This window comes from Lactuca sativa, chromosome 4 (assembly GCF_002870075.4).
Source record: "Lactuca sativa cultivar Salinas chromosome 4, Lsat_Salinas_v11, whole genome shotgun sequence".
NCBI classification, from domain to species: Eukaryota; Viridiplantae; Streptophyta; class Magnoliopsida; order Asterales; family Asteraceae; genus Lactuca; species Lactuca sativa.
This window is the reverse complement of record NC_056626.2, coordinates 90063113-90090543: the sequence shown is the minus strand read 5'-3', so window position 1 is coordinate 90090543 and position 27431 is coordinate 90063113. Positions and strand designations below refer to the sequence as shown.

Below are 27431 nucleotides of genomic sequence, written 5' to 3'. Positions count from 1 at the left end.
GTGAGTTGAGTGTGTCTTTTATATTTTAGGCAATACACCTAAATTGACACGAGCACTAGTATGATTTCAGAAAGATGCCTAAAATTATTTTATGTGCTAAATGCTATATGTTTACCATATATGATATTGTTTGTTTGGATCTATGGTCTGTTTCCGACCGGATCTGGAAACCTTATGTGTTTAGGATTCTAAGCGTACGAATACGGTATTGGAACTAGCATGTAAACGTTTCGGAGTGAAAAGGATGATTTGAAGATCTATCAAAATAGAGATCTAAATTCACCTAATATGTTGTATAGATCAAACTGGAAAACACACAAAATGGATTGGGAAACGATAACCCGCAGCCTAAGCCACACGAGATTGGGAGTGCACCAGAGCTATCAGCTGCACCTGAGCCAATCACGATGGTGGGAGTATACGCATTGGTGCGAATGATGTTGTATCACCAGATGGAGGAAACAAGGTGTTTACTTCAACAAAGTAAGGATGAACATAATGTTCCAGTACGCCAGGAACCTACACTTGAGACAACTATCAGGGTTACTAAGTCAGCCGAAGAAGTGATCAATGGTTGTATCGCCGACAAGGTTGAAGTTGGCAAGAAGAGGAAATTTGAGGGGCCTTCAAAGTCTGACAAGAGCAACATGTTCTCGAAGTCTAGAAAAAGAGGAGACAAAGAAAAAACGGTGCGGGAAATGAAAAAAGAGAAACTCAAGAAAAAGTGGCGGGGAGGTGACATGTTTTAAGTGTGGAAAGCATGGACATTATGCCAATGAATGTACATTCAACGAAAAGGTATGTTACAGATATAATGAGGAAGGGCACTTCAAACAGGACTGCCCAATGAGGGAAGAAGCTACAAAGCCAAATATTCCACTGAAACATTTTGATAGATGCGACGAGGAGGTGACTTGCTACAAGTGTGGAAAGACAGGGCATTATGCCAACAAGTGTGTATCCAAAAAAAGGGTGTGTTATGAATGCCGAGGAGAAGGGCATTTATCTAGGGACTGCCCAATGAATAATGAGGGAGCAAAACCAAATGTACTGCCACAGCAAAAGGCAGAAGCATTTTAAATGGTCCTTGACGAAGCAGATGATAAAGCGAGGAATCAACGATGAAGACTTCGTATCAAGGTATAGCTAGTATCAGGAAGTGTAGCCTATTAGGGTCATAGTATAGGGTGAAATTGAACTTTTGTGTAATAGTTTCAAGAATCAATATAAAACCATGTTTTGTTATCTGATGTGTTGAATGACACCTATCGAAGGATATCGTAAGAGTGGTATCTTTCCTTCAGAATATGTCTGATAAAATAACGGAACGTTAAAAGGAGTACGATACGTCTGAAGTACACCTGCGATTGGCAAGATGATGGAACGATTGGTGTAATTCTTGAAGTTATCCCATCGTCTGGAATTTCCATCACCAACCGAGTTGAAGTAGAATTAATGATTGAAGATACGCAAGGAAGAAGTCCTAGTAGAGTCTAGGAGAATTTTAATGATTAATTGGACACATTAGTATGTGTTAAATTCTTTTGTGATTTTAGGACTTGGGGACTGGGAGACAATACTTGGGACGAGTATGAGTAGGTGTGAATAGTAGTAGAGATCTATACTACTGGAAGCACAGGACTCACGCTTGCACCACCTCGTTCTCTCTTTAAAAATCCTTGAAACCACCCCGAAGCAGGTAAGCTTTTAACCCAATCGGTGAAGTTTTTGTTTGTTTGTGATGGATATTTTGTTTTGAAGACCAAGGCTAAGCACTCCATATGTTGGATGGAATACCCCAAATAAGATGCACCTTCATTTTGAAGGTTTTTGATGTTTGGAAGATGGTAGGTATCACTTAGTCTTCATCATGTTGTTTTTTTTTTGTTTCAGACAAATTTTGGTTTGCAGACACTTATGTTGAGGTCATACTTAGTGAAGTCACCTTACTAGAAGATAAGGGTATGATAACTCTCACATTTTTTTTTTTGTTTTAATAGCTTGGTATTGACCATTTTTGTTTTAAGATACTTTAACATTTCAAAAAATTCTTCTACATAGGATGATTAGATTGAACCTCTATTATGTGAAATTAATTATAAGGCTTTAAATATTTGTTTTTTTGATAATATTTTTGTAGGAGAAAATCAAATATTGGATCTTTATTTTGTTCTTCTGGAACACACATGTAACTTTCATGAAACAGTCGAAAAAGACTAGGGAAAAATTTTAAATTTTAAAATAAATAAAACCATTCCATAAACATCACAAGTCATATAATCCAAAGCATGAGAAAATTGTTTTCATAAAAATATCAAAGTAATCCTAAAATCTCGTAGTGTGGAAATCATTGGGGGATGCAACGTAATTAGGGTAGCTCCTTTCCCTTGTTATTGGAAGTACCTAAAATATTTAAACTTACAGCGTAAATACAAAGCTTAGTGAGTTCCTCAAAATTCCACATACCATACATTAAAAGTGGGCCACGCCCTAGGGTGTATTTCAACCTGTGTGCATACTATGCTCCCTATAAATCGCTGAGCAACCTCTCCCCAACAAATCAGGGTCTGACACTTCCTCTCATAGAGCATCTCGAAAGGATGTCTGTCGATACTTTCCTGATAGCTATTATTGTCAAATCCCTTTTTTTTGGATCAAGCTTAAAGGAGCGCGCCTTATCAGCACCGGGAAGGAGATATTGTAAGTCGATGGCTAAACCAAACATGAACTTTGCTAGCTTGATAGTGAACTTGCCTGAAATTTTCGTACAATCCATGGAAATGGGTAGGAGATATTGTTACCCTGTTTAACACGAGTAAAGGACTGATGGTGAGAGAGACAAACTACTATTTATGGGTTCCACGAATCTAGAAAGTGTGTTTCAAATAGAGTGTGTTATTTGAATGAAAAATTCGTAAAAAAGCATTAGAAATTATGAAATTCTTTTGCATTTTTCAAACAATCAATTTGTTGGGTTTTGAGCACTATAACACTCCTATGGTGCACATGCAACCCTAAATGCTTTGGATCTATGTTTTCTCTAATTTATACATGCATTTTCTTTTTCCAAAGCATTCACCCTAGCTAGCATACGATTGAAGCTATATAACATAAAACTTGGTTTGGATGCTTACCTCTTGAGTAGGGTAGAGTTATTGACCTTTGAAAGCTTGATCACCTCAAGTATGATGCCTCTATTGGTTAACAAATGCCAATATGAAAGAGGAGGCTTTAACAGAATAAGATACTTGACTCCAAAGAGTGTCTATCCTATTTTGGCTTATGGGGTCACTATTTATAATGTGGCAAATGCTAGGGTTACACTTCGTAAACCCTAATGCTCCATGACTTTTCACATTCTTATGCTCCATGGGTTAACCTCTATGGAATATCCATGGATTATCTTATTGGTTTAGCCCAACTATATACTCATGGACCATTAGCCCACATTACAATAATCATTGATTTACATAATCAACCCCATGTATTTAATTAGTCTCTTTTGATCACAAAATTAATTCCAAATTAATTCTTGATCAATACTAACTAAATAATACTAATATATTAGACTTGTAATATATTAATAAATCATAAATAACCTTATTCTAAAAAATCCATCCTATCAGATTGCACTGGCGAAGGCAACCCAAAAAGGACCATGCTACTATCGGGATAAGTACATCCCAACTATAGTTATGGGCTTAGAAACCAAATACAATAGTCTCCCACTTGGATAAGTCTAATAACTATAGCTGCCAATGTGACTTCAGGATCCGACTTAGCAATCGTAAGCTTTCGAAAGTTGCTATCAGCTCTGACCCAATCAATGATGCATCATTTAGATAAGGGATCATATACTCTTCTGTTCTCAAGATATCAGCTAGACAAATACATGGAACAATGTCATACTTCTTGTCCAGCAGTTTGTTTCCCGATTTCCGATTCGTCTGACATAGAACATAACTGAACACATCAATTTAGTTATGATCAGGTCCGACACATAAGTCAAAACAGAATCATCGAGGGGCCCAAGATATCAGTTTTTAATCCTCTTAGGATAAAAGGGAACAAATAAACTTTGACTCATACGCTTGTACTAACTATTAATTGAATCATACACAACAACATGTTTTATAACATCGAGTTACCGATCCGTTTTCGTACTATCAATGTAGAACCAACTCATAGTCAACAACTCATATATGTAGGTTTGAAGACTTATATGATGCTATCGTCTCACGATCACTCGTGATAAATTCCATGAAGTGATTCAAGTGAACGCGGGTTGATCCAATACTCAAATCTTATTTCAGAAGTACTCGTGAATGGTGTAGAAAACTATTGCTATGCCTAACGCCTTAGACAATCTACAAGCCAACTCATGACAGTCTTCTTTCATACTTACTTCCAACATATGATCGACTGTGGATAGTTTTAATAATCTTATTATTCTGGAAGTCAAAACATGCAAAGTGAAACACAAGAATAATATTAATCCTATATGACCCCAAAACTTTTGTGTGTAATTAAAACTTCTTTTATTTAAACTCCATATTGATTACTCATTATTCATTATATAATTTTTCGAATAATCAACTTAATACTTGAAATAAAACAATAGTTATCCCATGCTCCAAGCATGCATACTATGTTTGTCTATGTTTCTTACTTTGTGAAATAGATCAATTGTAAACATTTCCAACGACACTCATTTCACATTTCCAAATCCTTACCGTAAGTTTGAGAATACCAAGTCCTTGTCACTTATTGTAATCTGTTAGATTCTAACCTTATATGCAATAATCCTCTTGTAATGACTACGCACAAAAGTTACAGAGACTTGGCAATAGACATTACAAAGCATTCCAATGGAGAGTAATTCCATGGAAACGAAGTCTCACATTCAAAGTACATTCCTTTGAACATCCTTCTTGCATTAAGTTTTCTAATCTTACATAGACTTAATGAATAACTTCCAGTTATGGAAACATTTATATATTCCCATTTTGACTATCATTTCTGAACAAGAGTTACCTCTTCTCAGAGTATGTCAACATGGTCCTTCCAAAATCTACACTATACTTCGAACTGTCCATAAGCAACCAATCTTTGGTAAAGATCAGATTGTCCTCGACAATTGCTTAACCATTTTAGTCATATCCAGTTCCAGTCCATTTTCCCTCTTAATGCCCTAGGCATTTAAAAAATTCAGAACATATAAATCTTATATAGAATTTTCAATGTTCAAACATTTCAACATGGTATTCATATAAATCCTTGACTAAATTTGATTAAAATGTCAATCCAAACTTTTAGAATTCAAATGAAGTATAATTTCCTCTCCCTTAATTATAGCAAAACAACTTTTCAACTCTACAACTTTGCGAATTGAAAATCTGTTTTCTATAATTAATATTGCTAACTTGCAACACTTACCATAATAATAATGCTCCCACTAGCATAACAATTATTTTGTTACATGAATATCTTTTATGCTCCCACTAGCTGTGACATGAATCTAGAAATCAGCTGGAATTCTAGAAATCAACACTTTATTGACTTTCTTACCAAAGTTCAGATTTCTGACACGAGATGCTTCGATAAGCCTTTATCTAAGCTCACACACCTTTTATTAGAAAGCTCATATGTGTGTTTAAACTATTCTAGAACTTAAAACAATAATTTCTGAATGTTTAGACATTTTTCCATTTCTTACAATTCGAACTATGAAGATGGATGCCGTAATCATAATCGAATTTGAAAATGAAAATATCGCAATTGCTATCTCTTTAAAATCTACTTAGTGAAAGCGTTTCCTCACACTCATTTTCATGAGTTGGAGAGAAACCATATGACACTTTTCGATTTTATGGTGTATGTGTTCATATCCATGTGAATTTTGTCATAACCATAATCACAAGACAAGGTTAGTGACAAAATCTACCTCATATGGACTGAACTTACTCAATCTGAATTTCTTGCCACTTTGCAGCACAAGGGCTTACCAAGTTGTTCAGCAGATCACTCTTATTAATCAATGAGCTGTCACTGACCAAGGTGCTTTGCCCTATGCAAAAAAATAAGAACTCATAGAACTCACATGCATAGTCAACTTCAACTGGAATGGGCATGGAAACAAGAATATGTCAACACAATAGGTTACAAACCTCAAGTTTTGTGCTAGTGGTTAACAATAGGTTTATTCTTGATTAGTTCTTGAAACTTGTCAAGATCTTTAAGACTCCCACTGACCTATTGACATATAAAAATCTCTTGTAAAGATACAATCTTGACAAACAAATATTCAAGAGTTAGTGCAAATTCTTATCAAGAATAACACTTCACACAGTTGGTCTTAGTTGGTGTTTGTCCTTACCAAGACATCACAACTTACCAAATTTAAATGTAAGAAACATTTTACTCTACATTTGATGAGTGTTATAAACTTTCTTAAGATATGTCACTCAAGGCACAATCTTGGAGTATGACTCTAAGACTTGATTTTGGAATGAAGTATCACTCATATTCTTGATTTAACCATTTCAGCACTTCATGATTCCTCTTCTTAGCCATACGAATGCACTAAGGTGTCCTTAGAGGATCAATTGTGATATGGTTTTCATAATCATTAAGATGATCATAAAACACGATACTCAAGTACTCTCCCATGTAACAATGTAAATTTTTAAAACCAATTTTTCATTTTTACGAACATCAAAACATCGAGTAATAATTTAAATTCCAATGTAAACAATATTGTCAAGACCAATTACATCACATAGATCATAAAAATAGTTTTCCCCGAGTATGTGTACGATCACGCCGACGCCTTCCCACGGTCCTCGCTAGTACCTAAAACACATAACACAACAACTGTAAGCATAAATGCTTAGTGAGTTCCCCAAAATACTACCTACGCACGTACGCCTTTCCAGGCCCTGACCTTCCGGTCCATGTGTCTCAGAGGACTTCTGTCCCGACTGGGTAAACCTTCCGGTCCTACCCACGTCAACCTTACGGTCCACATCATAATGCCATCGGGCCCATAACATATTCGCCTTCCGGCCCATATCAAGCATATCATACATGACACATATAAAGATTAACTTATCACACATAATGCATATATCTCATATCATATTCGACCTTCCGGTCACACAGTCAAACCCTTCCGGGTACAGTATAGTGAGAAGACTCACCTCGTATATCTTGATAACTCGCGAACCCTGGAAATCACTCGTGCTCGAACCCCCGAGCTATAATCCCCCTATAACATCATATATTTCTAATTAATACTTTTACCACTAAGGTTGACAATCTCTATCAAGTCAACACTGGTCAATTCTGGTCAACGGTCAACGGTCAATTTGACCGGACTCGGTGAGTGCACTAGAGCGACTCGGCGAGTCTAAGCGTTTTCACCAACTCTCTCTAGGATTCTCTTTTGACACGTCGAGTACTCCTCTGATTCGACGAGTTCCACGTGGTCATGAATCACGGGGCCACCGCGACTCAACTCGCCGAGTCGCAAGGAAAACTCGGCGAGTTCCAACTCGACTCAGTCCACCTGTCAAATCCTCTCTAACTCTCTGTGACTCACTGAGTCAACACAACTTTGCAGGACCACTCACTGAGTGGTTAAGGACAATCTTCATGCTACTCGCCGAGTCTGAAGAACAGACTCGGCGAGTCCATGCCATGCATCAACTCAATCTTGCTTCTAAGGTCAAATCCGCTCCATACATTCATAGATCTGGCCCTCCCAAGCTCATTTATCACGTAAAGTCACAGTCTTGGCTACCATGCAACACTTCCAAGGCTCTTTTTGGGGAAATGACCTCTAATATGGCAACCCTAGTCTCCTACCCAAAAGGAAGGACATAAAGCATTGCATTTGGGACTTTCTGGACCGGCTAAGGTCCAGATCTAGGTACCATATCTCCATGGGACCTCTCACACTTCAGTTACAAAGCAAATAAGGCAAGAAGAAACCCTATATTTGACCATCTCAACAAAAACACGGAAATAAGCTCTGAAATATACGTCAAGAAGCTTCCCTTAGTGAAATGGAAGTAGATCCAAGCTCCCAAATCTTCTAGCTTGACTTTCCCCCTACCTTTCTTGCAAATACACACAAATTTGGTGAACAATAGCCTCTTATCTCACTCACAGGAACCCTTCGCTGCTTTGGTGCTCTCAAGGATCAAGGTGGCTGCAATGAAGGGCCATAAGGTCCTTTAAATAGAGCTTAGGACCGGAAAATTAGGGTTTCATCAAATAGCGCGGACTCGCCGAGTCCATCCCTTGGACTCGCCGAGTCCAGGCGCGAACCCGCGTCCAGAACCGCGACCCTACTCGGCGAGTTCAAGCTCCAACTCACCGAGTCCCCTCACAAAACACCAAAAAAATATGCGAATAAAAGATACCTAGAAATCCGAGCTATTACAATTCTCCCCCACTAGAACTAGACTTCGCCCTCGAAGTCTCGCTCTGCAAATAGCTCCGGATGCTGCTTATGCATCTCACGCTCCGGCTCCCAGGTCATCTCTGGACCCTTCCGATGCTGCCACTGAACCAACACCAGGGGTACCTCCTTGTTACTCAAAACCTTGATCTTCCGATCTCTAATGGCCACTGGTCTCTCGGCATAATTCAGACTCGCATCTACCTGAATATCCTCTAATGGAACCACTGCCGATTCGTCGGCTATACACTTCTTCAGCTGCGAAACATGAAAAGTGTCATGAATCTGCCCCAACTCTGCTGGCAAATCCAAACGGTAGGCTACCCGGCCTACCCTCGCGATCACACGGAAAGGACCAATATATCGGGGCCCCAACTTGCCCCTCTTCCTGAATCGAATCACTCCTTTCCAAGGAGAGACCTTCAGGAGTACAAGATCGCCGACTTGAAACTCAAACTCGGACCGGCGTCTGTCCGCATAACTCTTCTGTCGGCTCTGAGCGGTCAACAACCTATGCCTGACCTTCTGAATCTGCTTGTTCGTCTGGAGTACGATCTCCGTGTTACCCATCACCCGCTGCCCTACCTCACCCCAGCAGATGGGGGTGCGACACCTCTGCCCATACAACAGCTCAAAGGGTGGCATAGAAATGCTCGAATGATGTCTGTTGTTATACGAAAACTCTGCTAAAGGTAGATAGGTGTCCCAGCTCCCTCCGAAATCCAAAACAAATGCTCGGAGCATATCCTCAAGCGTCTGAATCGTTCGCTCGCTTTGTCCGTCCGTCTGCAGGTGGTATGCGGTACTGATATGCAGTCTCGTACCCAACTCCTCATGAAACTTCTTCCAAAACCTGGAAGTAAAACGCACATCACGGTCAGAAACAATCGACATCGGAACCCCATGTCGCGATACCACCTCCCTCACGTATAATTCTGCCAACTTCTCCGCAGAAGAGCTCTCGCTAATCGCTAGAAAATGAGCGCTCTTCGTCAATCTATCCATGATCACCCAAATCGCATCGACTCCCCTTGCATTCCGCGGCAATTTGGTGATAAAATCCATGGTAATTTGTTCCCACTTCCATTCGGGAATATCTAGCGGTTGTAATTTACCGTACGGTCGCTGGTGCTCGGCCTTGACCTGCCGACAAGTCAAGCATCTCTCAACAAACCATGCAACATCCCTTTTCATACAGGGCCACCAATACTCCTTCCTTAGGTCCAAATACATTTTCGTAGCCCCGGGATGAATCGAGAATTTTGATCGATGTGCTTCCTCCATCAAAATAGCACGCGCACCGCCCACAAATGGTACCCAAATCCGACCCTGAAAAGTCATAAGCCCTCGACCATCCGTGACGAATCCTGATACCTGACCTACAACCTGCTCCCTCTTCTGGTTTTCTAGTCTCGCAGCCTCAGCCTGAGCTCCTTGAATCGTATCCAAAATCGGGGTCATTACCGTCAACCTCATACAGATATCTCGGATCGGGGCGCTTTCCGCCCTACGACTCAATGCGTCGGCTACCACATTAGCCTTGCCTGGGTGGTACAGGATCTCATAATCGTAATCCTTCACCACATCCAACCACCTCCTCTGTCGCATATTCAGATTTGGCTGATCCATCAAGTACTTCAGGCTCTTGTGGTCCGTGTAGATGGTACACCGAACCTCATAAAGATAATGCCACCAGATCTTTAGGGCAAACACCACAGCCCCCAATTCCAGGTCATGGGTGGGATATCTCGACTCATGAGGCTTCAATTGCCTCGAAGCATACGCTATCACATGACACCTCTGCATAAGCACCGCCCCCAAACCCGATATAGATGCATCACAGTACACCACAGAATCCTCCATCCCTTCCGGGAGTGCGAGCACCGGAGCCTCGCACAATTTCTGACGAAGCGTCTCGAATGATGACTATTGCTCCGGTCCCCATGAAAACACGACACCCTTCCGGGTCATCCTAGTAAGTGGCACAACAATCTTGGAGAAATCCTTGATAAACCTGCGATAATATCCAGCCAAACCCAGAAAACTCCTGATCTTAGTGGGCGATCTCGGCACCTCCCACCTCAATACCGCCTCAATCTTGGCCGGGTCGACCAATATCCCTTTCTGGTTAACAAGATGCCCGAGGAACTGGACCTCTCGTAACTAGAAATCACACTTGGAGAATTTGGCATACAGCCTCTCTGATCTCAATACCCCAAGAATTTCCCTAAAATGTTCCTCATGCTGATCCCTAGACCTTGAATACACCAAAATATCATCAATGAACACGATCACCGACCGATCCAGCATCGGCCGGCACACCCGGTTCATAAGATCCATGAACGCAGTCGGGGCATTGGTGAGACCAAAAGCCATCACCACAAACTCATAATGTCCATAACGAGTTCTGGAAGTAGTCTTCTGGATATCTTCCTCCCGAACCCTCATCAGATGATACCTCGACCTCAAGTCTATCTTGGAGAACCAAGATGCCCCCTGCAACTGATCGAACAGATCGTCGATCCTAGGTAACGGATACCGGTTCTTAACCGTCAACTTGTTCAACTCCCAGTAATCGATACACATCCGGTGCGAACCATCCTTTTTCTTGACGAACAAAATCGGCGCTCCCCATGGTGAGCTACTCGGTCAAATAAACCCCTTTCCCAACAGCTCCTGAAGCTGCGAGGATAACTCCTGCATTTCCGGTGGATCGAGACGATAAGGCGCCTTGGCGATGGGCGCCGCTCCCGGAACCAAATCGATACGGAACTCCACTTGCCTTTCCGGAGGCACACCCGGTAACTCTTCGGGGAACACATCCGAAAACTCGCATACAACAGGAATGTCATCAATCGAATTGGGCCTCCTCGCGGCCACTCGGGTATCCATCACGTAGGTTATGAATCCATTGCAGCCCTGCTGTAAACTCTGCCTTGCCCTGGCAGCCGAAAAAACGCCGACCCACACCGGGTCCCCTCACCGTAAACCATAAGCACTCCCCCACTAGGGTCTCGAATCGTCACCAGCTGCCTCTCGCAGTCAATGACTGTCCCAAACTTACTCAACCAGTCCATGCCTAAGATAACGCAGACATCCCCCATAGCTATAGGAACCAAGTCTATAGGGAACTCGACCCCAAAAATCTCGAGCACGCATCCTCGAATCACATCAGTGGCGTATACCGCTTTCTCATCTGCTATAGAAACTCGCAGGCATCGACTCATCACCTCCCGATCAATACCAATGTGCTGGCTAAAAGCCAACGATACAAAAGACCGACTCGCACCCGAGTCAAATAATACCAATGCAGGTATAGAATTCACAAGAAAAGTACCTACGCATATCATAATATAAGCACAATATCTCAGCATAAAAGTAAATACATGAAAGAATACATACCGGCTACAACATCAGGCACCGCGCGGACCTCCTCTCCAGTCAACTGGAAAGCTCTCCCACGAGCCTTCCGAGCCTCGGCCTTTATTGGCCGAGTCTCGGTAACCCTGGCAGCAGGCATAGATCCCTGGCGAAGCTCAGGGCACTCGGCCTTCCGATGGCCGGTCTGGTTGCAATGAAAGCAAACCATGAATCCCTTGGGGAAATCCCTAGCAATGTGCCCCTCCTTTCCATACTTGTAGCAAGAACACGATCGACATGCCCCCTCGTGACTCTTGCCGCACTTTCCGCAAGTGCGGCCCTTCTAACCTCCGGATCTCGAATCGGCGGACTTGGTCCGCTTGGCTGCCGACTGAGACTAAGCCGGCCGCCGATCCACCCGTTGAGACTCGGCCTCCTCCCTGGTCTGGGTCTCCAAATCGATCTCACGCTTCCTGGAATTCGCCTGAAGCTCAGCGAAATTCTGATATGACGAGTTCGATACGAACTCCCGGATATCCCTCCTCAGCACTCCCAAATAACGACTCATCCGAGCCTGCTCCGTGGACACCTGCTCGGGGCAGAATATCGCCCTCTCATGAAACTTTCGCGTGATCACTGTGACAAAATCATTACCTTGCTTGAGGGTGAAGAACTCCTGAACCAACCGTTCCCTCTCCACCGGGGGAACGTACTCGTCTCTAAACATAGTGATAAACCTCTCCCAAGTCACATCTGAAACGTCTGCCAGAGTGAAGTTCGTCGTCACGAAGTTCCACCAATCCTTTGCTCCCAGGCGGAGTTGGTTCAAGGCGAACCGTACCCTCAGATGCTCTAGACATGAGCAAGTGTAGAAGCATCCCTCGATATCTGCAATCCATCTCATCGCAGCAATCGGATCCTGCGTCCCGTCAAACTAAGGTGGCTTCGTGTTGCTGAACTCCCGGAACAGCAACGAGTCACCTCCCTGTGGTCTGGCAGCAGCCACAGCTGCGGTAGCTGCAGCGGCTGCGGCCTCAGTTAACGCGGCGTACCGCTCATCAAATTTCTCCATCCGTGTGGTTTTAATAGACCCAAACATCTCCGGAATCTCAGCCCGGATCGCTGCAGCCACCTCCTCATGAATCATCTGACGAAGCTCCTCGTCAGTCACACTACTCGCACCAGGTCTGTGGCGTGGTCCAACCATGATGTCTCTGAAATACAACATAAAAATATCAGAGACTCTATCGAGCATAATCGCACTCGATAACGCAGCCCTACTTAGTCTCCGATACCCAGGGATTCTTACTTGGGTTGCCCACTGACCCGGTGTCTTCAGTAGTACGGGCCTAATACTACCGACTACACCGCCCCGGTGTCCTCAGTAGTACGGGCCCAATTCTACCGACTACACCGCATCAGCATTCACCCCAAGTCGTCCTCCCCAAACCCCGGATCCTAAGTACTCTATTCTGGCCATGCACTAGCTACTCACTCGCTCTCAAAGCACCTCATAGAAGTAGGGTTCCCTAGACTAAGGCATCACAGATCAGGCCACTCTAGTCCTAATATGAATACCTAGTCTACTAGCATGCGTATCATATCATATCATATCTCATAACTCATATTGTAAGAGTATTTTGGGGATTTTACCGTTCGGGCACTGGCTGACCGTACACACTCCTTCTTCTTTGGTTGTACCCAAATCCCTCAAACCAATGCTTTGATACCAACTTGTAACAACGTAAATTTTTAAAACCAATTTTTCATTTTTAAGAACATCAAAACATCGAGTAATAATTTAAATTCCAATGTAAACAATATTGTCACGACCGATAACATCACATTGATCATAAAAATAGTTTACCTGAGTATGTGTCCGATCATGTCGGCGCCTTCCCACGGTCCTCTCTAGTACCTGAAACACATAACACAACAACTGTAAGCATAAATGCTTAGTGAGTTCCCCAAAATACTACCTACGCACGTACGCCTTTCCAGGCCCTGACCTTCCGGTCCATGTGTCTCAGGGGACTTCCGTCCCGACTGGGTAAACCTTCCGGTCCTACCCACGTCAACCTTACGGTCCACATCACAACGCCTTCGGGCCCATAACATATTCGCCTTCCGGCCCATAACATAATGCCTTCCGGCCCATATCAAGCATATCATACATGGCACATATAACGATTAACTTATCACACATAATGCATATATCTCATATCATATTCGACCTTCCGGTCACACAGTCAAACCCTTCCGGGTACTGTACAGTGAGAAGACTCACCTTGTATATCTCGATAACTCGTGCTCGAACCCCCGAGCTATAATCCCCCTATAACATCATATATTTCTAATTAATACTTTTACCACTAAGGTTGACTGTCTCTATTAAGTCAACACTGGTCAATTCTGGTCAACGGTCAACGATCAATTTGACCGGACTTGGCAAGTGCACTACAGCGACTCGGCGAGTCTAAGCGTTTTCACCAACTCTCTCTAGGATTCTCTTTTGACACGTCGAGTACTCCTTTGACTCGACGAGTTCCACCTGGTCATGAATCGCGGGGCCACCGCGACTCAACTCACCGAGTCGCAAGGACAACTCGACGAGTTCCAGCTCGACTCAGTCCACCTGTCAAACCCTCTCTAACTCTCCGTGACTCACTGAGTCAACACAACTCGGCAGGACCACTCACTGAGTGGTTAAGGATAATCTTCATGCTACTCGCCGAGTCTGTTCTTCAGACTAGGCGAGTACATGCCATGGATCAACTCAATCTTGCTTCTAAGGTCAGATCCGCTCCATACATTCATAGATATGGCCCTCCCAAGCTCATTTATCACGTAAAGTCACAGTCTTGGCTACCATGCAACACTTACAAGGCTCTTTTTGGGGAAATGACCTCTAATATGGCAACCCTAGTCTCCAACCCAAAAGGAAGGACATAAAGCATAGCATTTGGGACTTTCTGGACCTGCTAAGGTCTAGATCTAGGTACCATATCTCCATGGGACCTCTCACACTTCAATTACAAAGCAAATAAGGCAAGAAGAAACCCTAGATTTGACCATCTCAACAAAAACATGGAAATAAGCTCTGAAAGATACCTCAAGACGCTTCCCTTAGCGAAATGGAAGTAGATCCAAGCTCCCAACTCTTCTAGCTTGACTTTCCCCCTTCCTTTCTTGCAAATACACACAAATTTGGTGAACAATAGCCTCTTATCTCACTCACAGGAACCCTTAGCTGCTTTGGTGCTCTCAAGGATCAAGGTGACTGCAATGAAGGGCCATAAGGTCCTTTAAATAGAGCTTAGGACCGGAAAATTAGGGTTTCATCAAACAGCACGGACTCGCCGAGTCCATCCCTTGGACTCGCCGAGTCCAGGCGCGAACCCGCGTCCAGAACCGCGACCCTACTCGGCGAGTTCGAGCTCCAACTCGCCGAGTCCCCTCACAAAACACCAAAAAAATATGCGAATAAAAGATACCTGGAAATCCGGACTGTTACATCCCATCTTTTTAGATTGGAGAAACTTTTATCTTTCTTCCCAATTTGATTCTTCTGATTCATTCGGCTATACATTGAAACTTTCTCAATGATTTAGAATTATACTTAATCTTGTAAGCATAACCATATTTACAAAACGTTAGTAAATCATGACGAATAGTCTTATTCTTCTTTGTTGTGGACCTGAACAATGCACAACCAAGTGTACCTGATCTCCTAGCCCTTCACTTGACTCACATATACATGTGAACAAGGAATTAGTCTTAATTTCCCAAAGACGAAAATTCTCATTCATCATACAATACAAGTTGCATGATTCCAAGTTTCTATCTAATTGAAACTTGGATGATGAGAATATTTCCTTATTTGGTAAATTTTGACACTATCACAAAAGAAAGAATCAAACCATTCTCAACATTGCTAGAACATACAAATATAAATTTGCACACAAGTCATTGCAAGGATAAATATAAAACATGATAAAATCAGAATTATATTTATTTATAAAATGCATAAAAACTTTTCCTTACAATGCAAGTACAAATGAAAACTATGTTATTACAAATTTCTAAGCAGTCTATCATAACTTCTAAACAGCAGCTCAAAAATCCGATCTCCAAACCATGCGATCGAAAATGCATCTCTTCGTGATCAGACTTCGCATGCCTTTCCTTTAAACTTCCTTTCTTTTCTTCGAGCCTACAAAACATCAAAATGTAATTACATTACATCATGTATTAAGAATCTCTAAATAGGAACTTATAGAGTTAGATAGTGGACTTACCTGAAGCAGAGTCAAAATTTTGACTTTACCTTCTCTTAGATCTTTCAGGTAGTTAGGGAAGCTTCGCAACCAATGCCCCTTCTCTTGGAAACTGAAACACATGGATTCTTTGGGAATAATACATGGGACTATCTCAGACTTAGCCTTTCTCTTTACCTTTTGGTCAAATGACTTGACCATGGCCGATCCCTTTCCACTGGGAAGAGAAAATTTTTATGGACTTCCAATGTTACCATTGTCAATATCCATGGAAGTTTGCGGAGTCGACCTTCCAATCAAGTTTGCTTTACAATTGCACCAAATCATTGTTGATTCAACCGCAATTAGCATATAGGTAAGATCGATAAGGGTCATGTTGCGGTCTGTCATATAGTAATCTTTAATGCACTCACTATATGACTCAGGAAGTGATTGAAGAACCTAGTCAACAACCAAATTCCTCGAGACAACGACAACCAATACTCTCATCTGTCAATGTGTGACTTCATCTCCAGGATGTGAGTACACATAAACCTTCCATCGTGATGTTTCATTGCAAGTAAGGATTAAGTGACCTAGAACTTTTCAAGTCTTTGAACTTGTAGGTTGGGGAGAATTATTGGAGGAGGTGGAGGATGTGAAGTTCCACTACACCACAAAGAAGGGATTAATCTTTCACCTTGATCATCTTATGGAATATCATCTTTATAAGGAAAGCTTTTTCTATAGGATTCGGGAAGACCATAATCTTCTGAACTAGACATCTACACAGGAGAAATTCAAGTTTAGTTGATTTAAGTCCTTAATATAACACCCAAAACGAAATATTAAGGCTAGGACCATACAAAATATTCTACAATTGTGAAAGATGGAAGTCGTAATCCAATTGTAAAATATTTGAAGGTAGGTAAATGACAATTTACCAATTTCCACCATGAAAACGGAAATAGTTTATTAAGTTTTAATTGGTTTGAAATTCCTAGATCTTTTAGATTCATTGAACTTTTCAATGGCACGTTTAAATCTCGATTGTGCCCTTCAAGTTTGTGACTGGGATGCCGAGGATCACAAACAAGGTGTGAATAACCACGCAAATTAACCTGGTACACCCAATGTTACAAATCACCTAATCAATGTGCCGATTAACCACACATGTTCCATTGATCTATGATTAACACCAAGCTACCCTTTGCCACACATTGTCAGTCCCAGATTAGTGTGTCGGTATCCACACGCGCTCCCCTAACTACTTAACAAGGAGCAAAGTGTAATTTCATGGGTTAACACCATTTTTCACATTTTTCCTAAAGTAACTAAGATTGAGAATTTAATAAAGGTTTAGGTAATTTATTTTTATCATTATACTTTTAATGAGGGAGAATGTAACATCCACATTTCCAGGCTAGGTATTTTTGTTGATGTAATAGTCTAGGTTAACCTTTGTAACTCTTTTTGAAGTAATAAATATGAATTATCTGGATATTATGTGAATTATGTGGTTATTGCTTAATTGTGTGATTTAATTGAGTTAAGAATAAAAATAAGCGTAAAAATTTGAAGTGTGAGATAAACCCGATATTTTACATAAAGTTGTAGTGGTCGAAACAAGGATTCCGGAGATATAAAGAACGCCGAAATCTGAGTTATAACGAAGACGTTATGATCTGTCGAAGTTTCGCGACAGAACCGGCACAACGCTGAATGATGTAAAATGTGAATTTACGATAGAGTGATATTTAGCCTTAGTGATGTAAAAGAAAGTTGTAGAGTTCGTTAAACCGAGAGTGTGCATAAAAAGAATGCCCAAATCGAACTTCGTATGAAGAAGTTATGATTTTTCGAACTTTCATCTTAGCAGTGTGCAGCCCAAAACTCAAATATGAGATCGAGTGATTTTTAGCCGAAACAATCTAAACGAGAATCGAAGATCTCGTTGATAGTAGTGCAAAGGTAAAAAGACAGACGAAAACGGACGTCGGATGAAGAAGTTATGAATTTATAATGGAGTTTTTATGTCCCAACCTACTAAAAATAAATAATAAAAATAAATTCAAAATTAGCCGACAGAGTCTAAATGAAAGTTGTAGAGACTAGTCTCACCTACACGTGGATATAAAGAACGTCAAAAATGGAGCTTGTATGCGAAAGTTACGCAATTTTGAAGATTTGTATGTCGGTGTACGCCAAGCGTAATGGAGTATGCCTAGCGTACCCATATGCATGAACCGGCATGGGCCACGTCGAACTGACCCATCACTCGAGTACTCGGATACGTAAGCCATGACAACTCCGGTATGATCTGAAGCGTACGCCCCATGTAGAGCTTTATACGCCCAACGTACTGCTTGTAGACCGAGTACGCCCAGCGTACTCCGAGATGTACTCCGAGATTACGCCCAGCGTAATCCAATTTTTAGCACCCTATAAATAGAAGTCGAGGGCAGCCAAGTTCTTTGCTCATTTTCTTTCCTTCTCTCTCGCTTTTGCCTCGTTTTGCATGCAAGAAATATCCGAAGCCCCGTTATTAATCCCGAGACCCGAAGAAAGTCCCGAAGCCCCGAAGATCCCGAGAAGTAAAATTCCCGAGCCGAAACTCTGACCGCGTGAAGCCCGGTTTTGGAGAAAACATCCCGGTTTCATCGCAAAAGATTATTTTAAGAGGTGAGGCGTTGTTCGACCATCGTCTTAACAGGTGAGTGTGTATTTACTTTCTTCTAATGCATAAATACGATGTATTTACTATGAAATACGTAATATATGTTTATATATTGTTGTTTATTTGAAGTCAGTGCATATTTCCTTTCTTCTATCACATAGATATGAAGTATCTCCTATAGAATACGTGTTATGTGTATATGTGTTGTTTGTTTAATTGAGATGATGTTGAATGAATGTTTTTATACATGTTTATAATGATTTAAAATGTAGATTAAATTACACGAATGGTCCCTATGGTTTAGGCTAATTTTCACGTTTGGTCCCTAACTTATTTTTTTTACTCGGAAGGTCCCTACTATTTGTTTTTGTTACATGCTTAGTCCTTATATTACCTAAAAAAACTATTTTGCTCTTGATTTTTTTAATTTATTTAAATAAATACACCCCCAATCCCACCCCTCGCCTTATCTTATCTACCACACCATCTTTCCCTACTTAAATAATAGTCTTTTTAGGTACGACAAGGACCAAACGCGTAATAAAAACAAACAGTAGGGACCAAACGCGTAACAAAAACAAACAATAGGGACTTTCCGAGTTAAAAAAATAAGTAAGGGACCAAATCGTGTAATTTAATCTAAAATGTATATATATATATATATGTGTGTGTGTGTGTGTGTGTGTGTGTTGGGTATAACATGGGTAGATAAATTAAGTTGCTATGTGATAATAATGATGAGAGATCTCGTCATTGTTTCTAATTCAGTCATCTAGCGGAGTTTAGATGACGACCACGGACTTTTCTAGACAGTCATGTGGAACGCTAGCAGGCTCGCCACCTGTAGGTGTTTGTGAACTTAGTGTTCAATTGTATACTCCATCCCCCTCGTGGTTGCCTTATTTGACATATATTGTTGGGAAACCCCCGAAGCATGTGTTGTCGCCCCGATGAAATATTCTTAGACTATGTCCCTTGTGAAAGGTGTTTAGGTATGTAAAGTGAGAATAACGGGAATTGGTAATTGGGTTATTTTTGGTTGATGAAATTAAAATAATTATTTATTGTGGGTTGAAAACCTTATATGCTGACCAGGCTCCTAGGCCTCACCCACTCAATTTTCTTTGTATTACAGGTAATGGAGCCAGAGCATAAGTTGGATGATTTTTCAGGATATTTTGGATTATAGACATGTTGTTGTAAATAACTGTTGTAAGGTATGTATTGAAATATTTATGCTTTTGGTCTGTTTATCGGAACATGACATCTCAAGTTTTGTTATACATTGAAAATACATTTCTTTAGGAAATGCTCTGGGACATCTTATTTTTATCATATTTCGTTTTGGGAACAAATTCCGCAACTTTTTTAATCAAAGGATTACTATGAGATTATTTAAAAAGCATAAATTAAACTGGTCTTTTCTGGCCGTGATTTTGGGGATGTCACAGTTGGTATCAGAGCATTAGTTTAAGCAAACTAGGAATTTGTAGGATTTCTAGACTTAAACTTAGAATGCTAAGTGAAGATTGTGAGGTGTGTGTCTATTATATTTTAGACATGAGCACTAGTATGTATTAGGAAAGGTGCCTAATATGCTTTTATGCGTTAAATGTTATATATTGCCATATATGATATTAATTGTTCGCATCTATGGTTTGTTATCGACCGGATCGGGAAAAACCTTATGTGTTTAGGATTCTAAGCGTACGTATACGATATTAGAACTAGCATGTAAACGTTTCGGAGTGATATGGAGGATTATAATATCTATCGTGAATGATGATCTAATTTCACCTTATTCGGTGTATAGATAAAAATGGCAAGAACAAGAAGTGGAGTTGGAAACACAAATGAAAACAAGAATCAACCACCAGTGATTGAACAAATATATGTTGTAGCAGTAGCACCTGAGCCAATGACAATGGTTAGTGTAAAAATGATGATTCAAACAACGTTGGATCATCAGATGGAGGAGACCAGGCGGTTGCTTCAACAGATGTGACACCCAATTTTTTTGCAAAAATTTTAAACTTTTAAAACCCATCTTAAATTAAATTAAAACAACTGAAATAGTCATAACATAATCCATCAACTTAATAATCATATAAAATAAGTGCGGAAGTAATAATAATAATAAGGTCCCAACAAAATAACTAGTAGCGATGTCCCGATGCTCCATGTCAAGCCTTAGCCTCTTTAATCTTAACACCTGAAAAGTTATAAGGGAAAAACGTAAGCACGAAGCTTAGTGAATTCAAACACAGACATTGTACTAACATTCATATTTACTAGCCCTAATCCATTTTCCAATTATAATGATAAAGGCAAAGAACGAATCAATGTCTATATTACGAGAAGGACTTGTAGGTTTGAACCGCACCGGGAAGATCCCGTATCATTTGGCCCTAATCACCGCACCTCACGAAGAGTATTACATTGGTGATCTTACCTACCCACCGCACCGGTAAATCCGTATCCTTTGGTGGTGTCCCCATATCCATAATTAGTTACATACAGTGCACATGTACGAATTAAAACAATACTTATATAGCATGCTTTTATAATAAATTCAAATAATCACACACGAGCTAACTAGCAAACACAATCATCAATACAACGGTGTGAGAGAACTCACCTTGAGTGAGTATTAAGGATGGCTAAATATCAAATAATGCTACCAAGCTTGAGCAACTTCAAAACCTCACCTAAGAAGGACTAAAGGTTAGAAAGGAGAAGTAATGAAGCTATGAGTTGAGAAAAGAGTAATCACAGCAAGGTCTCTGAAACAGACCTGCTGTTCAAAACGGATTTACTCCAAAATCTAAAACAGAAACATAGCTTCAACTAAATTTTATAGGAAACTATGATTGCTCTGGATTCCACAACTATAAAGAACTCATTCTAACTCCAAAATATGAATTAAATATGAATTTTACAAAATGGTGTATCACTTCTGTCTCCAACAATACAGTCAAGTGATGTTGGCCAATTCTACCCAACTTGTGAGTAGAATTCGTCCAAAAGAAAATTAAGAGAAGTAAAGGACATACAAGTGAAAGTCTCAGAGTTGGAATTGAATGAAAAACATCTCTCAAACTCCAGATATAAAATTCACATTGTGGACAATCACAACACTAGCAAAAGCTGGTGACTGCCCACTGACCTGGAGTGTGGATCCATTCTAACCAATTTATAATTGGAAATAACACCCCATATTCTCCAGATCTTAAATTCATAATATAAGGAACATATAGAAACTTGGAATCACTCTGGATCCTTTTCCAAGACTTAGAAATGATGAAAACAAAATGACATATCAGAACAGACCCGGATCAGACCTAACAGCAAAGATGCCATCCTTTCACATAGATAAAGCCCTTATCAGTGAGGTTGGTCTTCTTAAGAAAGTTATCCAACTCAATTTGTGAACTTTTGGAACTGGTTTGGGGTCCGTTTGTGTTCTATAACTCCAGATATGAGTTTTACAAAATGACTACAGATCTGATGGAAAACAGAATCGTAGCCACCCGTGATTCCTTTTTGGCTTATCCACCCTTCTCCTTTTGAAACACATTTTAAGATGTGTTCATCATCCCAATTCAGTCCCCATGATAATGGTAGTACTAAAAAGGGTTAGGGATCATTAGGATTTCATTTATCCACAAGGATGTAATAATAATCAACATGAAAATAAACATAAGCACATAAAATCATCATTCTCCCTTTTAGGGTTTCCATGATCTTTTGCCACATGTAATCCCCTAGATCCATCATCCACCATATATGGGGTGAAGATAGGATCTTGAGATGATGTATAAAATACAATTACAAATAAAATAAGAAGGAGAAGAGGTGAAGATGAAATCATAAAACTAGAACAAGGTTATGAATCAAGTTGTAAGAAAGGATAAGGAGGTTCATACCAATACAAATCAAGGCTGGAAATGAACAAGAATTAAGCTCCAAACAGCCCCTTGGCTGCTCTTGATCCCAAAGAGAGTGAGAGGGACGATTTTTGAGAGAGAGGGAGGGTTTAGAGTGTTTTCCTTGTGTGTGTTCCAAATGATTCAATTTACACATTAAGTACTATTAACTAGATGGACTTTCCAAATAGGCCCATAGCCCATGGACTTCAATAAAAGGAGTTTACAAGATGATCAAAAGAGTCCAATAACATAAGAAATCATACATTGGTTAAATAAATTAACCCAAGGTTACAAGGATAATTAAATTAAAATAACCAAACGTACCGAGAAAACCCAGGGCGTTACAACTCTCCCCCACTAAGAACGGACTTCGTCCTCGAAGTCAAAACCTAGAAACAGATCCGGATAATGAGTCCGCATCTCGCATTCCGGTTCCCAAGTCCATTCCGAACCCTTCCTATGTTGCCACTGCACCTTAACCAGGTTTATAGTCTTGTTGCAAAGAGCTTTCGTCTTTCGTTCTAAAATAGCGATTGGTTTCTCAACATAATTGAGACACTCGTCAATCTGTATGTCCTCCTGTGGTATCACAACGGTCTCATCAACAACGCATTTTCGTAACTGAGACACGTGGAACATATTATGAATTAGACTAAGCTCGTCAGGAAGCTCTAAACGATAAGCCACCTTCCCCACACGGGCTATGACCTTGTAGGGTCCAATGAATCGAGGTACGAGCTTTCCCCGCTTCCGAAATCAAATCACACCTTTCCAGGGGGAGACTTTAAGCAACACATAATCTCCCACTTGGAACTCAAGATTGGGGCATCTTTTGTCGGCATAACTTTTCTGACGACTGCTCGCTGTGACCAAATGATCCCGAATCACTTGGATTTTCTCCGTAGTCCGTAGCACGATATCGGTACTCCCAAGTACCCTCTGCCCAACCTCGCCCCAACAAACGGGCGTCCTGCACTTCCTCCCGTACAAGGCTTCATATGGAGGCATTTTAATGCTCGAGTGATAGCTATTGTTATAAGAAAACTTAGCTAGATGTAGATGGTCATCCCAACTACCCCCAAAATCAATCGCACATGCCCTAAGCATGTCCTCCAAGGTCTGAATCGTCCGCTCACTCTACCCGTCTGTCTGCGGATGGAAGGCGGTACTAAAATGTAATTGTATGCCCAATTCCTCTTGAAACTTCCTACAGAACCGAGAGGTAAATCGGGTGTCTCGATCGGAGACGATAGAAATGGGCACCCCATGTAATGAGACAATCTCCCGAACAAAGATCTCGACTAATTTCTCCGCCGATGAGCTCTCCTTTATAGCCAGAAAGTGAGCACTCTTAGTCAAACGATCAACAATCACCCATAGCGTATCTGATCCTCGGGCAGTTCTAGGAAGTTTTGTAATGAAGTCCATGGTTAGATGCTCCCATTTCCATTCAGGAATCTCCAATGGTTGCAACTTCCCATGCGGTTTCTGGTGTTCCGCCTTGACCTTCCGACAGGTCATACATTCTTCCACAAATTGAGCCACATCATTCTTCATTCCATGCCACCAGTAAGCCTCATGAAGGTCCCGATACATTTTAGTAGCACCAGGATGGATAGAAAATTTTGACTTATGAGACTCATCCATTAGGGTTTTCCGATTTCCCCCGGTATATGGAACCCAAATCCTACCGTAGCGAGTCAGCAAACCCCGCCCGTCTCGTTCCATCTTAGGCAACTCTTTCCCAATCTTCTCACGCCTGATGTTTTCCTCCAGTATTTCCGTCTTTTGGGCGTCCCAGATTAGATCTAACAAAGACGACACCATCGTGATCCGGAGACACTTAGCTCGAATCGATTCGGCATATTGTTTACGACTGAGAGCATCAGCTACCACATTAGCTTTACTGGGGTGGTAGTGAATTTCACAATCATAATCTTTTACCACATCCAACCATCGGATCTGCCTCATATTCAAATCCCGCTGCTCGAACAAATATTTTAGACTCTTATGGTCAGTGTATATGATAAACTTCACTCCATAGAGATAGTGTCTCCAAATCTTAAGAGCGAAAACAACAGCCCCAAGCTCCAAATCATGAGTGGGGTAGTTTCGTTCGTGGGGTTTCAGCTGTCGGGAGGCATAGGCTATCACCCTATCTCGTTGCATTAACACGGCACCAAGACCTTGAAGCGATGCATCACAGTAAACCAACATATCCTCAACCCCATTAGGTAAGGCCAAAATCGGAGCTTCACACAATCGTTTCCTTAACTCATCAAACGCCAGTTGCTGCTCCGGGCCCCAAACGAATTTCATTGATTTCTTGGTCAATCGGGTGAGTGGTAAGGCGATTTTAGAGAAATTTTCAATGAACCTCCGGTAATAACCGGCTAAACCCAAGAAACTGCGAATTTCAAAAGGTGTTTTCAGAATCTTCCATTGTTTAACCGCATCAACCTTGGCTGGATCGACCTTGATACCTTGTTTGTTTACCACATGCCCCAAGAACTGAACTTCTTCCAACCAAAATTCACATTTTGAAAATTTAGCATAAAGCCTTTCTCTTGCCAGAGTTTCCAGAATCTCCCGAAGGTGTTGCTGATGCTCCTCTTTGCTCTTAGAATAGACTAAGATATCATCTATGAACACTATGACCGAACGGTCAAGCATCAGGCTACACACCCAGTTCATGAGATCCATGAACGCTACGGGTGCATTGGTGAGCCCAAAAGGCATCACTACGAATTCAAAGTGCCCATATCGAGTACGGAATGCTGTTTTCTCAATGTCTTCTTCACGAACACGCATCTGATGGTAACCGGAACATAAATCAATCTTGGAAAACCAAGGTGCTCCCTGAAGTTGATCGAAAAGATCGTCAATACGTGGCAACGGGTACCTATTCTTTATCGTGCGCTTGTTTAGCTCCCTATAATCAATACACATTCGCTGGGATCCATCTTTCTTCTTCACAAAGAGAATAGGAGCACCCCAAGGTGAGCAACTTAGCCGTATAAACCCTTTATCACTTAGTTCTTGAAGTTGATCTTGGAGCTCTTTCATTTCAGGTGGTGCCAAGCGGTAAGGAGATTTCGCTACCGGAGTCGCACCTGGCACCAAATTAATGCGAAACTCCACTTGCCAAATAGGTGGCAAGCCAGGGAGTTCCTTTGGAAAGACATCACTGAAGTCGGAAACGATAGGAACGTCGTCTAGTGCTATAGCAGAAGAGCAAGAAGCCATAGCCAGGCGGGGAATGTCCCCCTGAATAATAAGTTCTCCACCTCTAGGGTTTCGAACACGAACTTGCTTCTTATGACAGTGGATTTCCGCATCAAACGCATCAAGCCAATCCATGCCTACGATAACGCAGAGCTCTCGCATCGCAATAGGGATAAGATCAATGGGGAATTCAACTCCAGAAAACTGGAGAGTGTAACCCCGATAAACATCGGTGACATAAATAGTGCGGTTGTCGACAACATCGACAACCATTGGGTGAGCCAATTTTCCGATATTACGCCCCAAACGATTAATAAACGTGTGAGATACAAAAGAATGGGTAGCACCGCTATCAAACATAACAACATCGGCCTTGGAATCTAGCAAATAAGTGTCTGTCACTGTCGTTGTAATCACCGGCTCCTCCACAGTCATCTGGTGAGCACGACCTCGTGTCACCATAGTGGTTCCCTTAGAGGATGATGCAATTGTAGGATTTGTACCCCTGTCTCATTTACCAGTCTTCAACTTCGGGCATTCAGGCTTCTTGTGTCCCGTCTTGTTGCAGTGATAGCAGACGGGAACTACAGAAGTAATATGAGGTACTGCACTCGCAGGGGGATCCCTACAATTCTTCCAATGATGCCCTGGCTTTTTGCAGTTGTAGCATATCAACATATTTTTCTCGCCCTGAAGACGTCCTATACTCATACCTTGACTTACTACCCTGCTTTTGCATTTTCTGGGCATCTCTGGATGTCTTGGAAGAGGTGTCATTGGCCTTCCTCTTGGACTGGGTTTGCAACTCGATTTCCCTCCTCCTCGCTACATTCATGATCGCAGATAAAGTCGAGAACTCCTGCATGCTAACGAATTCCCGAATCTCGATACGTAGGATGGCCGTGTACCGGCTGACTAACCAGGCCTCGTTCCCAGCAAACGAGGGGCAAAAAGATAGCATCTCCAAGAACTTGGCGTTCAGGTCACTAACGGATTCGGTAGTCTGCTGTAAGGCCATGAACTCTTGCTGCATCCGCTGCTGCTCCACCTTAGGCACATATTGTGCCTCGAACCTCTCCACAAATTGGGCCCAAGACATGGCCCTCACTTCGTCTTCGTTCAATAGAGCGGTGATGGTGTTCCACTATGTCTTTCCCCTTTTTCACAGCTGAATCATGGCGATCACTGCTTTGTACTAGTCCGGACACCCAACACTTATGAAGGCGCCCTCAACATCTGACACCCAGGGCTTAGTAGCAACTGGGTCGGATTCACCATTCCAAAGAGGAGGGCTACACTTGTTGAACTTCTCGAAGTAGTATGTCGAATCCTGAACAGGCAGAGACAGTAACGCTTCCCCGGGAATAGCCGCGAGGCGCTCATCCAGAAGAGCACCGAATTGGTTGATTATGTCGTTGGTCACACCCGGGATTAGTTCGTTGAAACCGTTATTGAATTCCTCAGCGACAATATCCCTAACTTGCTCCATTTGGAGCTGATTAAGTTGAGCAGGCAGAGTC

At 41.5% G+C, this 27431-nt stretch overlaps 1 protein-coding gene across 1 annotated transcript; it reads right to left on the bottom strand.

Annotated features, from left to right (window-relative positions):
* Positions 1–859: 859 nt before the first annotated feature.
* LOC128133468 (uncharacterized) lies at positions 860–26373 on the bottom strand. Its single transcript, XM_052770928.1, has 2 exons — positions 25832–26373; positions 860–917 (listed from the first exon to the last, which is right to left on the bottom strand). Exons 1-2 carry the CDS (start codon positions 26371–26373, stop codon positions 860–862), a joined length of 600 nt encoding a protein of 199 aa, XP_052626888.1.
* Between the last annotated feature and the right edge of the window lie 1058 nt (positions 26374–27431).

What these genes read in the sequence shown, in the direction of transcription:
- LOC128133468 (XM_052770928.1), bottom strand. Translation starts at nt 26,373, where the DNA reads ATGGTGACACGAGGTCGTGCTCACCAGATGACTGTGGAGGAGCCGGTG. An exon ending in CCTGGCTTGCCACCTATTTG is followed by an intron (nt 918 to 25,831) that starts GCAAGTGGAGTT and finishes CCACACTTGTAG; the next exon opens with CAAGTCACCTCCTCGTCGCA.